Source organism: Leucoraja erinacea, chromosome 1, assembly GCF_028641065.1.
Source record: "Leucoraja erinacea ecotype New England chromosome 1, Leri_hhj_1, whole genome shotgun sequence".
Lineage (NCBI taxonomy): Eukaryota > Metazoa > Chordata > Chondrichthyes > Rajiformes > Rajidae > Leucoraja > Leucoraja erinaceus.
The window spans coordinates 64,208,961-64,226,152 of record NC_073377.1 but is presented as its reverse complement, the minus strand read 5'-3'; the positions used below and the strand labels follow the sequence as shown (position 1 = coordinate 64,226,152).

Here is a 17,192-nt window from a genome sequence, read left to right as displayed (position 1 = left end):
AAACTGGTAAGTTCTCGTTTAATCTTACTATTATATGGCTTCCCATCAGTTACAGGATTTAACGATGGAAGAAACGACGAAAAAATATGAGACACCTGCCAACTGTGCCTCAATCAAAGTGCCTATTGTTAACCATGCCATCTGGGGGCACATGGGTGCAAGCATCAGAGCCCAGGAGTTAAGGCTCCAAAAGACCTTAAAGCTGCTTGGGTCAAGCATTACTGCCTTTGCAAGATCAGTCGATGGGGCGCCCCTGTCTGGTGTACAGCAGGATGCTTTGGCCCTTATGTGCAATGCACATTTTGAAATAAACTGTCTGCGGAAGAGTGCAATAAGACCAACTCTCAACCCAAAGTTTGCAGCTTTGTGCAAAACAACCAATGTGCAGCTGCAGAACCCGCTGTTCGGTGAGGATCTGTCGAAACAGGTCAGAGAACTGGATGACGAGGCAAAGACGGTCGGTCTCATTAAAGCACAACCGACCGGTAAAATTCAGTTTTGCCGATTGCATCCCTATAGACGGTTCACTGAGGCTGGTTCGGGTCAAGGACCAAGCCGGGCTCTGCCATCTGTGCGCAATTGGCGTATCCCAACACTTTTTCCCTCCAGAGCTTGGAGGCAAAGGTATCCACCAGCGATTATGGAGGTAGGTGGATTTGGTTCTGTTCAGGACATGTCATATACGGATCAGTCACAAGTTGGGGGTAGATTGCAGTTGTTCTTCAATGAATGGTGCTGCATAACATCAGATTAGTTTATACAGGAGAGTATTCAGGGGTTCGAATTGAGTTCATTTTAAAATTGCGACCACCCACACAACATACACCGAGTCGGACATTGGTGTTTTCACAATCAGAATCTTTACAGGTAAACGCTGAAATTGAAACGTTACTTAAAAAAGGGGTAATTGAGAAGTCGGTTCATCAATCTCATCAATTTGTGTCTAATATATTTCCTAGACAAAAGAAGGATGGTGGGTGTCGGATCATTCTTGATCTAACTCGACTTAATTCCTATGTCCAGTATAAACATTTCAAAATAGAAACTTTTGTTACTGCTAAACAATTGGTTTCCAAAGGATATTATATGGCATGTATAGATCTGAAAGATGCGTATTATTCAGTACCAATTCATTACGATCACCAGAGATATTTGAAATTTAGCTGGATGAGACAACTGTGGCAGTTTAAAGTATTGCCTATTGGATTAACCTCAGCTCCTAAACTATTTACGGTGGATGTGATTACTGCGGCCTGGAGGGATAGTACTAAGAAACAATACGTATCTCATATCAAGAAATGGGAGATGTTCTGCTTGCAATCAAATATATCTCATCACACTGCAAGCATACCTGATGTATTGGAGTTCCTTGCCACGTTATTTTGATGAGCAACTGAGTTATAGTTCCATCAATAGTGCCAGGAGTGCCTTATCGTCCTATTTATGGCAGGGATTGGAACACCATTCTGTTGGGTCTCATCCATTAGTATCCCGGTTCATGAAGGGTATTTTTAACTGTAATCCTCCTAAGCCTAGGTATAAGGAAATCTGGGATGTGAGCGTAGTTCTCGCACTACTTCATCAATGGGCTTCAATTACATCTCTGTCTTTGCAAAGACTCACTCTTAAAGTAGTCATGCTCATGGCGCTCGTTTCAGCGCAACGTGTCCAGACGTTGCAAAAACTATGACTGGACAGCATGGTTTCTTCTGTAAATAACATTACATTTTATGGTTATGATTTAATCAAGCAGAGCAGGCCAGGGACGTCTGGGATTAAACTGAGCTTTATGGCATATCCCATTGATCTACGGCTATGTGTAGTTACACATCTCGGACAGTATATCGAGGTCACTAAGAGCCTTAGAGGCTCCGAAATTACGATGCTCATCAGTCACAAAAAAACTCATAAGAAGGTGTCGGTACAGACCATTTCTAGGTGGCTGAAACAAGTGTTGGATTATGCCGGAGTGGACACTGATGTTTTTAAATCTCACTCCACCAGGGCGGCATCAACATCGGCAGCGAGGGCACTGGACGTCCCTTTAGACCAAATCCTCGGGGCCACAGGATGGTCCAATGAAGGGACATTTCAACGGTTTTATAATAAACCTGTCCTCACGCCGGAAGTATTTGGGCATTCTATTTTGAGTTCTGTTTTATAACTTCCCCCTGGGAGAGAGGGGTCGTTATTGTTTCTTTTGTTTATTAAAACATTAACATGTATAATTTGAATTATGTTGAATACATTATTTATTCATCCTGTGTCAACTGAGGCAGTGGGTCGTATGGACTTGCATCTACGGCATGAAATCACAGAGCTTTGAAATCTTCACAGAATCACTCGCGTGACTCCGAAGTAAAATAGTAAGATTAAACGAGAGCTTACCAGTTCGTAGTTTGATCTTTATTTTATGAGGAGTTACGGTGAGCGATTACATGCCGACCGCTCCGGGCCCTCATATCACAAAGGTCATCTGGTAGTTCTAATCTTTTGAGTCTTACTATGTTACTTCGACTGTTGTTACCTGTGATTTCACACCGCTGCTTTGAAGATTGACGTACGTGCGGCTGGACGGGGTTCTTAACGTAATCCCTCATCGTAACTCCTCATAAAATAAAGATCAAACTTCAAACTGGTAAGTTCTCGTTTAATCTTACTATTAAACACTACAATCGCCAAATAAGCTCCAAACTACATGGAAGTGGGGGCATTGGTTTTGTCTTTTTGCTCTATTATTGTTTGTTTATTTGTTTATTATATTGTTATATATTTATGATATGTTTGTGTGTATATGTTATGTATATATATATATGTGTGTGTATATATATATATATATGTGTATGTGTGTGTGTGTATATATATATATATATGTATATATATATATGTGTATATATGTGTGTATGTATATATATATATGTGTATATATATATATGTGTATATATATATATATGTATATATATATATATATATATATATATATATATATATATATATATATATATATATATATATATATATATATATATATATATATATATTTATATATATATATATATATATATATATATATATATATATGTGTGTATATATATATATGTTTATATATATATATATATATATATATATATATATATATATATATATATATATATATATATATATATATATATATATATATATATATATATATATGTGTGTGTATATATATGTGTGTGTGTATATATATATATAAATATAAGAAGATAAATATATTTATTATATTGTTTACAGAGTACTATGTTTACATGTGCAGGAGGGAACTGCAGATGCTGCAGTGGGTCAGGCAACATCTCTGGAGAAAAGGAACGGGTGAAGTTTCGGGTCGCGACCTTCTGCAGAAGGAATGGCACAAGCAGTCCTCTTTCAGGATGTAGGCTCTTTTGCTTCTTTGAGACCTCTCAAAGTTCCTTCTGGTCAGCTGGCAACAGCAGTAGTTAAATTGCTGTGGTAAGTGCAGAGTCCTCGTGGGATTGATTCCCTTTAGGTCTCTGGCCAGAAGCAGCATATGGGCATGGCTTTAAGATGAGGTGGGCAAATGTATATATATATATATATATATATAGATTTTTAAGTGATGTATATATTTCTCCAGAGGCAAATCTCTGGAGCAGGACAGAGCTGCAGAAGGAAGTTTGCAGACTCTTGCAGAAGAACAACCTCTTTCAGGATGGTCTTTGCTTCTTTGAGACACTCTCAAAGTTCCTTCTGGTCAGCTGGCAACAGCAGTAGTTAAATTGCTGTGGTAAGTGCAGAGTCCTCGTGGGATTGATTCCCTTTAGGTCTCTGGCCAGAAGCAGCATATGGGCATGGCTTTAAGATGAGGTGGGCAAAAGTTTTTAAGTGATGCGCAGGACAAGATTTTCACATAGAGCATGATGGATGTCTGGAACGTGCTGCCAGGGGTGACGGTCGAGGCAGATACGATAGTGGCATTTAAGAGGCTTTTAGATAGGCACATGGATATGCAGTGAATTAGTTTATGGATCATGTGCAGGCAAAGGAAACTAGTTTAAATTGTCATCATGTGCAGCATAATCATTGTGGGCCGAAGGGCCTGTTCCTGAGCTGTACTGTTCTATGTTCAATGTAAATATTCACACATTAGAAGCAGGACCCTACCACCAATTTGGTTTGATATGACCAGTGGAGCGTCTATAGGGAAAACATGAAATCTGCAGAGGAACTCTGGAATCTGTTGGGGGAAAGGAATAGTTGGCATTTCATGCTGAAACCCTGCATCAGGAAGAATGAAGAATGGTCTTGACCTAAAACGTCACCCAATCCTTCTATCTAGAGATGTTGCCTGTCCCGCTGAGTTACTCCAGCATTATCTTCAGGAAAAATTGATTATTTGAACTTAGTGTCCTTTATTTAAAAAACAGAACTATGCATTACTGATTAAGAAGTCAACAATTCACTGCAATATTTCTTCTAACATTTCAAATTTAGACTTTTAGCGTATCTGCTTCTGCTGTTAGTAATGGCATGTCCACAAAGCAACACGTTTCTGAACATGGGCATTTTGGTGCTTTGAAAAACAAACTGCTGACTGGTGTTTCCCAAGGGTCAATTGTAACATCATCACTCTTTCCAGTGTTTATAAAGAACCTTGCAAAGGAAATAGCACCATAAACTTTGTGGATTATATTATATTTGGTAAAGAAATAGCTTGTGATGAAGACCTCGGGTTGATGATGCACCTTTACAATCTTTAACATGGAGGCTTCAGAATGAAAAATTAGAAATTTATCACCATCAGTAAAATCATATTCCAACAAGTTGTCACTGTTTCAGGAGAAGTAGAGAAAGGTAGAAGACAATTGAGAGCAATGTTCTTACATCATTTAGGACAGAAACATTTCAACTATTAACCAAAAATTAAAACACATTACCTTCTAACTTCATATCTGGTACTCCACATTCCAATCCAATGAATCTTGCCTTCATTTGACCCTCAAAATACACAAATATTGTTGGCAAATATTTGTCTGGATAGTTAGGAATACAAATGTTTGCAATAGCCTTCATGCATTTTGTTTCGGGATATTTCTTAGCTAGATTACCCAAGTGATGATTGAGGAAAATGCACATTGGTATGCTGCAGTAACAATAGTAACAAAAAAAGATTATACAGTTTTGTTTGCCTTAATATTTGAATCTCTATTTGCAAAGATATATAAACAATGAGAATAAACCACTAAAAGAGATTTTTTGGCTTATCCATCTTAACTTAAGAGGGAAAGTTGCAAAAACTCCAGGTAAGTGATGTAAATTGTTTTTATGTTGTTTCTAGTTTGTTTTTTTCCCCCTGAAGTTATATAATCAAAAGAACCCCCATGGAAATTCAATTAATAGAAATCACCCACTTCACTATATGCTTACCATAAATGGTTTCTGGTTTAAAAAAATATCCAATTAATATCTTCATTAACATATTACAGATGTGTCACAAATAAATAGATTTTAGCAAAGAAAGGAATAATGCAAGCTCCACTTTTACATTTGATACCTTCGTGCTTGCTTTCTATCTGTGGATATTCCATAAATACTTTGTTGCATTACACTTTAAACAAGAATCCTCTTTTTATTTTCTAATTATTAATGCCAACTTTTACTCACTCTTCCCACGTGCCAGAGCATCATGTTATCTTGTTTCGTTTGTAGCTCCTTTCTTTTGTAGCTACAAAAAACTGAAACCTCCCAGCATTTATATCTATCTCCCTATTTTCAGATCTTTCTTCAAAACACATCTCTTCATGCATTCAGTCACTCCTCCAATTATTCTGCTGCGTTTCTTGTGGTGTGCTTTAAGAGATTTGTTATGTTGCAGGCAATATCTCTGGTCTAAAAAATACCTGTCATCTTTCACTTCTTATTTATCCTTAGTAGTTTTGAAGTAGGTGATTTTAATATTAAACATAAGGGAATTGGGAAAAACTTGCTCAAATACAAGTTTCTTAGTGTTCTCAAGTGACAGCCTGTACCACTTTGGCATCTAATGATGGAGTTTGATTGAAGTAGATGAAATTAATATTCTCTGAAATTTTAAAGATCATCATATTATAGAAAATCATAGAACCTATCAGTATTTTGGAATTCACTTTTTGCATTTGTATTTATAAGTTTAGAGTGACCACCTAAAGTAAATTCCATTTTTACATACTGGTTTGAAAGATTTTGCTGGGATTGGAAAATTAGATTCATAACTACATTTTTTGTTCTGTGAATAGTTAAAGCATTAGGTACCTTACTTATAGCCATCTGCTGGAACAGCATTATTTATACCTGCAATCTTTCGCTCAAATAAGTTTACTCTCAAAATGAAATGTGAGATAGTAATAGCAGGATGCCTTTGAAACCTTGTTTTTATCTTGAAATTAGGAAGAGAAAATGTTCAAATATTATCTCTCCAAAGCATGATAAAAATGAAGTTCCTGTGTTGGTTTGTTTTATTAATGTGAGACAATATATAACAATAAACTTGTGGGAACAAACAGCAATGGAATAGGGAAAATGGAACAATGTCCAAATTAAGGGTTGCATTTGAATGCATGTGCTATTCAAATACTTGAAACAAAAATCTGCATGAAAAACTGGTAACTGAAACGTACTTACGTAATTATTGACAATGAATATTTTAGTTTAACGATACAGTATAGAAACGGGGGCTTTGGCCCAAGTCCATGCTGACCAGTGATCATCGGCGCACTAGGGACAATTTACCTCTATCTTACACACTAGGGACAAAATTACAAAGCAAAATAATTTGGAATGTGAGAGGAAACCGGAACATTGGAGAAAACCTACACGGTCATAAAGAGCATGTACAAACTCCATACAACCCGTACCCATATCAGGATCAAACTCGTGTCTCTGGCGTATGAGGCAGCAACTTTACCGCTACGCCTCTGTGTCGCCAATATGTTTTATTGTATTTTAAAATGTTTAAAAAATAAGGGCAGATTAAACTTTTTGCAAACCTATTGCTACTGCTTTGGCGGATAGAAGTCTCTTAAGCTTTGCTAATCATACTAACGTGCTATGTCAACATTTATTCTATTTTGCAGGACACACTGTTCCAATCAATAATTGGGTTTTGGCATCCAATGGATCTAATTCAAGCAAGTTAATCGTTAGTTCACCAGATATTCCATAAAAGTACCAATGACCATGCCAACAAGGGAGGATCTAACATATCCTTGACATACAATAGCATTACTATAGCCAAGTCCCTCACCATTAATATTATTAGGATCATCATTGACCAGAAACTAAGCTGGACTAACATCATAAATACTATGCTTACAAGACCAGGTCAAATACTGGGTATCCTGCAGTGAGTTATTATCTCCTGATATGCCATCTTCTTTCCTACATCTGGAAGGCAGTTCAGGAGTCTGATGGAATGCTCTCCATGTGGCTGGGTGAATCCTGCTCTAGCAGCTAAAACCCATCCAGCGTAAAGCAGCATGTTTGAATGGTACTCTAAATGTTCCTTCCCTCCACCATTTGAACACTTCGAAACTTGCAACCTTTAACACCAAAAAGGACTAGCGTAGCCAGGTGCATGGGAATTTGCCTCCAATATGCACTATTCTGACTTGAAAGTATATTGCAGGTCCTTCATTTTCATGGACCTCCCCCTCCCCAACACCACTGTGGGAGTGCCCTCACTAGAAGGATGAGCAGTTCAAGAAATCTGATCTCCATCACTTTTCAAAAGCCAATTATGGATGGACAATAAATGCCCAGACTCTGAAAAACAAATGAAAAATAATAATAAAAACTTGCTCCCTTCCTCATATTGTGACCTGCTATTCATTGGGAAGACCAAATACAAATTTGAAAACTGATTAGTGGAACATCTTCTGCAAGTGAGCCCCAAGTATCATTTTACTTCGGAGTCACGTGAGTGACTACATGAAAGGCTGTCCGTCTGTGCGCGCATCATTACATCTGAACGCAACGCGCGTGATGGACTGGCAGAGGCACTGTGTCCTCCCAGTCTGTCGGGATGGGCAGGTAAGGGAAGTTGAATTACTTACCTGCGTTCTTTCGGGCTTGAAGCTTTTCGTAGTTTCAGGGCCCAGATGTCGAGGAGACGGTCCGCGAGGAAGTCGGCTGCCGAAGTCAGCAGCATTCCCAGTAGCGGGCGACGGTCTTGTTTCCCGACATAGCGCCGACAGCAGAACCGGCAGGAGACTTGTTGCAGGAGGAGGAGCTCTGTTGGTGGTCCTGCAGTACGTAAAACCACCCGCAAGTCAAACAAACCTGTTGACTCGGGTGAGTCTGGGGGGAAAAGGGATACCCTCCCTCAACGGAGAGCGTCTGAGGACGACTCTCCCACATGGAGCAACATTTTGGAGAAGTTGCTCCAACAATGGCCTGCTCTAAAGGAGGGAGCTGTGTCAGCCCGGGGCCTACAGCAGGCAGTACTGGGAGCCTCACACATGGGGCAGCCCAATGTCATCCCCATTGGAGGGGGAAGTACATATGGGAGAAACCACTCTGAATCAGAGTACAAAAGCATGAGGGGGGAAACCTTCCCCGGGATAAGCAGAAGAAAGGAAGGTACATAAAAATGCTGGAGAAACTCAGCGGGTGCAGCAGCATCTATGGAGTGAAGGAAATGGGTGACGTTTAGGGCTGAAACCCTTCTTAATACTGATGGAGAGTGGGGGGAGAAGGAAGGAAAAAGGGAGGAGGAGGAACCTGAGGGCAGGGGGATGGGAGGAGACAGCGCGAGGGTTAAGGAAGGGGATGAGACAGCAAGGGCTAGCAAAATTGGGAGAATTCAATGTTCATCCCAACTGGACGCAAGCAACCCAGGCGGAATATGAGGTGCTGTTCCTCCAATTTCCGGTGTTGCTCACTCTGGCAATGGAGGAGACCCAGGACAGAGAGGTCGGATTGGGAATGGGAGGGGGAGTTGAAGTGCTGAGCCACCAGGAGTTCAGGTAGGTTATTGCGGACTGAGCGGAGGTGTTCAGCGAAACGATCGCCCAACCTCCGCTTAGTCTCACCAATGTAAATCAGCTGACATCTAGAGCAGCAGATGCAGTAGATGAGGTTGGAGGAGATACAGGTGAACCTCTGCGCACCTGGAACGACTGCTTGGATCCTTGAATGGAATCGAGGGGGGAGGTGAAGGAACAGGTGTTGCATTTCTTGCGGTTGCAACGAAAAGTGCCCGGGGAGGGGGTGGTACGGGAGGGAAGGGAAGAATTGACAAGGGAGTTGCGGAGGGAGCGGTCTTTGCGGAAGGCAGACATGGGGGGCGATGGGAAGATGTGGCGAGTGGTGGGGTCACGTTGGAGGTGGCAGAAATGGCGGAGGATTATTTGTTGTATTTGCCGGCTGGTGGGGTGAAAGGTGAGGACTAGGGGGACCATGCCCTTGTTGCGAGTGCGGGGATGGGGATAGAGAGCAGTGTTGCAGGGTATGGAAGAGTGAGGACATTTCCGATGCCCCGGGATTCCCCTCCTCCACCATAGATGAGGCTCGCACCAGGGTCTCTTCCATACCCCACAATATTGCTCTCTCTCCTCCCATCCCCACACTCGCAACAAGGGCAGAGTTCCCCTAGTCCTCACCTTTCACCCCACCAGCCGGAAAATACAACAAATAATCCTCCGCCATTTCCGCCACCTCCAACGTGACAATGTCTCCTCCATTGCCAGAGTGAGAAACACCGTAAATTAGAGGAACAGCACCTCATATTCCGCCTGGGCTGCTTGCGTCCGGCTGGCATGAACATTGAATTCTCCCAATTTTGCTAGTCCTTGCTGTCTCCTCCCACTTCCTTAACCCTCGAGCTGTCTCCTCCCATCCCCCCCCGCCCTCGGGCTCCTCCTCCTCCCTTTTTCCTTCCTTCTCCCCCCACCCCCCATCAGTCCGAAGAAGGGTTTCAGCCCGAAACGTCACCCATTTCCTTCGCTCCATAGATGCTGCTGCACCTGCTGAGTTTCTCCAGCATTTTTGTGTACCTTCGATCTTCCAGCATCTGCAGTTCCTCCTTGAACAGCAGAAGAAAGGAAGTAAGTAAGTAACTTTTACTTATATAGCACTGTTTAAGTTAACTTGCATTGACACCATAGTGCTTTATATAAAATAAATGATAAGCACAAAAGAAAAGAAATACTTCTGCAATCATCCAGGTTCCACTGGGTGCTTCCCTGGATAGAGATCTAGCAAATGTCTCCTGCTCTGAGGAGAGGAGCATTCACGGTCAGTTTCAGTCTGACCCAAAGCAAGAATCTCATTTAGGCCCGCTTGAGGGGCCATGTCAGCGCAGGTATCCTCAAGGGCCTGTGGCAGCACCTGTTTTCAGGGCTGCCTACTAATCTCACTCTCAGTGGAGGGGAGTGTGAGTGATCAGTAGGTAACTGATCTCGAATTAAAGTATGAACATACTGAAGCACATGTATATGGCCTCAAGAGACAGCAGTTGGCAGAATATCCGCACAAATGCCGGCAAGGGAACAGCGCTATCAGGATGACTTTGGAGAAACCAGCCGCCGAATCCTCTCTTCTGGTAAGACCAGAAGAAGGAAGCAAAAGCTGTCGGACCAATCAAGATACCAACGACAAGCAAAACTTCATCAGTAGGTGACAACATACCCCACACCTCCATAGGGGGTAAGCAGTTCACTGAAGCCGGTGGTAGCTTGAAAGCTGGGCACGGAAATATGATCAGTCGTCTTTCAAGGCAGACTCAGAATTATGGCCAGAATTGTCCGACAAGGCAGGCTCAGTATGATGAGATTTTCAGACCAAGATCCAAGCAGAGGTCAGGAGAAACATGGAATCCACACTCCCTACCAGTCCTACTCCCAATCAAGGAGAGAAAAGGAACCCGCATCAGGGGCCTTTGGGCTTACCACAAGATCACTGATAGCCATGGAGGTAGGTGGGTCTGGGTTTACTGAAACAAGGGATTGTGGACCAGTTACATGTTGGTAATTTTACTCTTGTGTTTTTCTTCAAAATGACAATAACATGAATTTCAGATCTGATTTAAAAAAACAGATAACATGTGATTATTTTTTACTGCACAACATACATAGGTTCCAAGCAGACTTGGAACTCAGACCGGAGTTGTCTTCAAGGCAGGCCCAGTATTTTGGGCAGGATTGCCTTCCAGGACAGGTGACAGATGGAGGATGTCACTTCATCCAGGTTTAACTCATTTGTGCAGTACAGACTTTCAGAAACAGCAATATTTTGTTATGGTCTAACTATTGTTTTATAGGGGCATCCTATAAAATGGTCACATGGCATGCATCGACCTCAAAGATGCATACTATTCGGTGTCTATTCACTAAGAACAGGAGATATTTGAAGTTTAACTGGATGGCATGGCTCTGCTAAATGGGTTGACATCAGCTCCTAGACTATTGACTGAACTACGGAAACCAATTCTGGGACTACAAAGGTCTCAAGACCACATAGTAATGGCATATTTGGAGGACATTTTCATTTTTGGAGTCACCAAGAATTGGCAGAAGCATCAGTCAAAGCAAACCAAAACCCTGTTTGAAAGAATTGGTTACCTCATCCATCCTGTTAAATCAAAATTGACACCTACAAGGGTAATTGATTACCTAGAATTTACTATCAAAAACAGTAAATATGTTGGTGACTTTGCCTAGGGGCAAACGACAATATTAATTAAGCCTGCTATGACCTGATAGTCAAATACTAGCCATCTATCAGGCAAACAGCGAGTGTAATTGGCAAATAGTAGCTGCATTCCCAGCAGTACGTCATGGGCCTTTGCATTACCAGAATTTACAGCAAGCAAAGGAACGAACACTCAGATTACATGCAGGCAGAATTGGCAAACTATGGATTGCCAGCAGATGCCTTTGTTGAATAACTATGGTGGATAACGAATGGGAGACAGCTCAAGGGAAATTTTGCTCGAAAGCCATTGGGGGTTCTTCAGACCTATGCAAGTGGCTAAGGATGGGGAGCCACCAACACAGTCTAGAGCTGTGGGGGCAGATGGAATGAGCAGGAGTCTGTAATTCCCTAACACATGGAATGAATTACCCAGAATTGTTGGGGGCACAATATGGACTCAAGGTTCTCTGTAGCGATATGCAACTGATGCTTGTTCAAATTCAGATTGATAACACCACTGCGGTGGCACATATCCATTAACAAGGGTGGTGTAAAATCTGTATCTTACGACAGATTGTCGAACCTCATTTGGCACTGGTGTATCAAGAGGAATATTTGGGTAATCTACGAGGTAGATATAACATGGTGACAGATGCTGGATCACGAATGTTTAATAACAACACAGAATGGATGTTGAATCAGACAGTATTTAACGAAATAACTACCCGATTTGGCATACCAGATGTTGATCCGTTTGCATCTAGACTAAACCATCAGTTACCCAGATATATGTCCTGCGAGCTGGATCCAGGAGCAAAGGCAGTGGATTCTTTCTCCCTCAATTGGGGAGGATTGTTTATGTATGCTTTCCGCCAATTTGCCTCACAAACCAATGCTTGACAAAAATCAAGCAAGACTAAGCCACAGGCGTATTGGTAGTGCCAGATTGGCCTATTCAAGCCTGGTCCCCAAAAATGTTGGGAATTATAGTCCAGCCAGTTATGGCTGTACCCAAGAGCAGGGACCTCCTAGTGAACCCAGTTACAGGGAGTAATCATCCACTACATGAACGTATTAACTTGTTGGTTTGCAGATTCTGAGGAGGCCATTTCAAGGCATAGGACTGTCCGAACAAATACAACACAGTTCGGATAACGGATGTCTTGGAGTTCCTATCAACTCTGTACAATAACTATAAACAAAGTTATAGTGCAATCTATAGTGCCAGAGGCGCACTCTCCACCTATCTGATGCCGGAAGCAGGGCACGGTTCGATAGGAACGTACCCCTTTACAACAAAATTCATGAAGGGAATTTACAATTTAAGACCTCCAAGGCCAAGGTACATGGACACATGGGATGTGAGCGTGGTACTAACCCTATTTTTACAGTGGGGACCGCCTATAACTAACCCTGAAGGTGGTATGCTGACAAAGCGTCCAGACACTGCAAAAGCTACGGTTGGACCACATGACCACCAATATGAACAACATAACATTCCTAATCAGGAACATGATAAAACAGAGCAGGCCAGGAATGCCAGGGATGGAGATCCAGTTCTTGGCATATCCAGAGGACCGATGGTTGTGTGTGTGGTAACATACCAACACCACTATCTGAGAGTTACGGAGAACCTCAGAGGCTCAGAACAATTGGTCCTCATCAGCCATAAAAAGCCACACCAAGGTGTCAACTCAAACCATCTCCAGATGGTCAAAAGAGGTAATGGCGGTAGCAGGAGTAAACATTTATACATTTATGTGGTTAAACCTCACTCCACCAGGGCTGCATCTACGTCGGCATCAAGAGCTATGAACGTGCCCCTTGACGACATCCTAGTGGCTGCAGGATGGACAAATGAAATAACAGTCCACCGGTTTTATAACAAACCCATAACCGGACTGGGGGTGTTTGCACGTACCATTTTAAGTTCTGTCCCTTAGTTTCCCCCCAAGGTTGGGAGGGGTAACTTTTAAAAAAACTTTTCTTTCATTTAAAGCATCAGTGTCTTTACTTAACTACGTAATGTCTGAATGCTTTAATGATTACACGCATCCATGGTCAATCCATTCAGTGTGTGACGCCTAGATTTGTAACCGGCGTAAAATCACAGAGCTTTGTGATAGACCTTCACGTAGGTAAATATTTACCATCTAAACATTATTCTTGATTGTGCACTAATATTTTGTAATTTGAAGCATTGTAAAAAATATTGGTGATTTTATCTTGAATGAACAAAAATATTCCTGTTTCATTTAATAATAACGCATATGATGTGGGACATTACAGTGTGTAGAATTAGTTATCCTGTTGTTGCCTGTTGAAACTTCATAAATTGTTAGCACAACTGACTGAAACATCTGGGGTCTGATTGACTACGTACCCAGGTCTATAAAGATGAAGAATGACCCATACATCTTCTCCTGCATACGTAACTTGTTTTACGTACTCATCTCCTTGCAGTTCAGCCAACTCACCAAATCTGCTTTTTTTCTGTACAGCGTGCCATTCTGCCACTCTCTGGCATCTAAAATATAAATGTGAACTATTTTCAGTGTGGTACTCATATCTATGAATTGCAAAATAAATCATAATTGCAGTTCCCATTTTCCTCTCTTTCCCCATATTCTTTCAAATCGTTCATTTTATGCACCTGAACAAATGGATCCCACTGCATTGATATGAGGACCATCGTAAATTGGAGGAGCAGCACCTCATATTTCGCTCGGGCAGTTTGCACCACAGTGGTATATGAACATCAACTTCTCTAATCTCAGGTACTTTCTTTCTCCTCCCCTTCTCAGCTCTCCCTCAGCCCACTGGCTCCTCCTCTTCCTTTCTTCTTCCTCCACCCCCCCCCCCCCCCCCCACCCCCCCCCCCACCCGTCTGAAGAAGGGTTTTGGGCCGAAACGTTGACTATTTCCTTTGCTCCAGAGATGCTGCCTCACCCGCTGAGTTTCTCCAGCATTTTTGTCTACATTCCAACAAGTAAAGTTCCTTCCAAACTTTTAAAGTTGATGCAAAATATGTTTTCATATTTCACATTGGCTGGCATACTCCTAATCCTCAACATTCTCTTTGATCCTTTCAAATGTATGCATATATTGCAAAAGAAAGTGAGATATATTAATAGTACTTTATCCGCATATACAGTGTTTAGATCAAAAGAGATCTCTTCCGTGTGGCCGCTATTTAAAATTCATCATGCTGACCTGTACAATTCAATAGCATTTTCATCCTCCTCATCAAACTCATCCTCTGCTTCCTTTAGCTCTGCAAGATTCATCCGTTCATAGGGCTTAACTGTGAGAAGCAGATGTTGGGAATTAATACATCAGTGTGCATAATGACTGAATGATTTTGTTTTGACATTGGGTGTCAACAGTATTTTACAACATATGGGTTCAGGGCATTGTTCAGAGTGCTTCCAGTTCTGTTACAAAAATGTTGCCAGAAATAAGATAGAAAGCCATTTGTAGTGTGAGTGATGGTTCCACTGCAACTTACAAACTTATTGTAAGAGAGTAGAGAAATAGTTCCAACCATGTTTCCAGTAGGAAGCCTCAACTGTTGTTAACAAACATACACCCAAAATTATTTACTATCATTACTGTAACTAAAAAAGCTATCATTTTGGAAAACATCTGATGTACAAATTTCTGATGTAAATAAAAAAACTGCAGTTGCTGGATATGTAATATAAAAACAGAAAAGTGTTCTGACGAAGGGCCTCTGACCCAAAACATGAATTCTGTTTCTCTTCCCACAAAGGTAGCCTGCCTGCTGTTGCCAGTATTTTCTCCTTTAGTTTAAATTTCTGAAATAACTCTGGGGTGGCACAATGGCGCGATGATAGAGTTGCCTTACAGTACCAGTAACCTGGGTTTGATCTTGACTATGGATGCTGCCTGTATGGCATTTGAACGTTCTCCCTGTGACTTTGTAGGTTTTCTACGGGTGCTCCGGTTTCCTCCCACACTCCAAAGATATACAGGTTTGTAGATTTATTGGCTTTGGTATAACATTTTAAATTGTCCCTAGTGTGTAGGATAATATTAATGTACAGTGTGATCGCTGGTCAGCGTGGACTCGGTTGGCCGAGGGGCCTGTTTCCGCACTGAATCTCTAAAGTCTAAATCTGTTGACAATGCGTACTTTCTTAGGATTTTTTTTATTGCTCCAAATAAATATTATAATATGACTTTGTGTGTGTTCCAATGCTATTGCAGCACCACTGGGCCAATGCAAAACAATTCAGTGCTTGGAATAAAGAATTAATATAAAAAGTTGTTTTAGCTGAATAGAGTTGTAGTGTAAATTTAACATTGGTTAATAACACTGTAGGATCAATTATGTTTGATGAGTGGAATATTTATCAATTTGATCAGAAAAATTATCAAGTGGTAAGGTTGTTAATTTTTGGCTTTGCAGTAATATGATATATTGAATAATGCTGTTCCTTTCCTCCTGCTTCAATTTGGTAGATTATCGGATAAAGTGTTCATGAATTAGTCAGATATTGGGGCAAAATTGGCTCATACTTCCTGATTTTGATCTACTTTCTGCAAAATGACCGAAATAAGAATTGTCTTAATACTATGATTTGAAGCATACCATATTCATGTGTGCACTTTTTTTTAAAGAAGAGGCTATGAAACTTCCATTAGTAGAATTCTAATAAGTAATTCTAATAATGTATTCCCATACATTATAAATAATAATAAATTATTCTGATGTCTCACTGAATGAAAAATATCATAATAATTGTCTTGAAATATCTGTTTCCTTTCCATTTTAGAACAGATTGGAAATGAGATGCAAAGATTGATACAACAATCAGATTCAGAAAAACCGTCTGGAGAATGAAATGCAGAAGAAAGATATTGTACCATCTTTGGAAGTGGAGAAACATGGTGTGCTGATTATTGCAATGGTATGCAAAAAACACTTATGTGAATGTAATTCTAATAATAGCAATTGCTTTGAATATTCACATTATCAAATAAAATATCAACATATATCTAAGACTCTCCATGCCTCACAGTTAAATCACATAACATGTTTACATAAAATGTCTAGGTCAACTTGCAAAAAGTTTTATTATTAGATTATTACGCTAAGTAATGTAGATTTAGAACTATTTGAATCAGTGTGTGGCTAGGGGCTACATCACATGTAGGTTTAGGGCTATCTCAATTAGCATGCATAAAGGTACAATGCTAACTAATGATCCACAGAAGGTTGTACAATCATGATAGATTTGCTTCTTCAATAACAATGAAAAGTAGTGCAATTTTCTCTTCTTTAATGCATTTCTAAGTGCTGCAATGAAATTGCTTGCATTTTATCTACATATTTTTAGGGAATACATACTTTCACAGTATACCATCATCTTCTTTTATGTGGGTACTTTTCACAAAGGCATCTTCTTTACAAGATTCATTAGAGCTGCAACTAATGTTGCATTTTGTTTAAAGAACATATTACGTTAAATCTTAACAGTGGTTTTACTGCATGCAGAAAA

The 17,192-nt window shown here is 40.6% G+C and overlaps 1 protein-coding gene across 1 annotated transcript in view; it reads right to left on the bottom strand.

Moving 5' to 3' along the window:
- LOC129697435 (phosducin-like protein 2) overlaps nt 1–17,192 on the bottom strand; it is a 47,590-nt gene that overhangs the window by 27,166 nt on the left and 3,232 nt on the right. The window contains exons 3-5 of the mRNA XM_055635990.1: nt 14,881–14,971; nt 14,051–14,194; nt 4,935–5,140 (exon numbers count right to left, since the gene is read on the bottom strand). Of these exons, the coding sequence (XP_055491965.1) occupies nt 4,935–5,140; nt 14,051–14,194; nt 14,881–14,971 (441 nt within the window). The remainder of the gene's footprint in view (nt 1–4,934; nt 5,141–14,050; nt 14,195–14,880; nt 14,972–17,192) is intronic.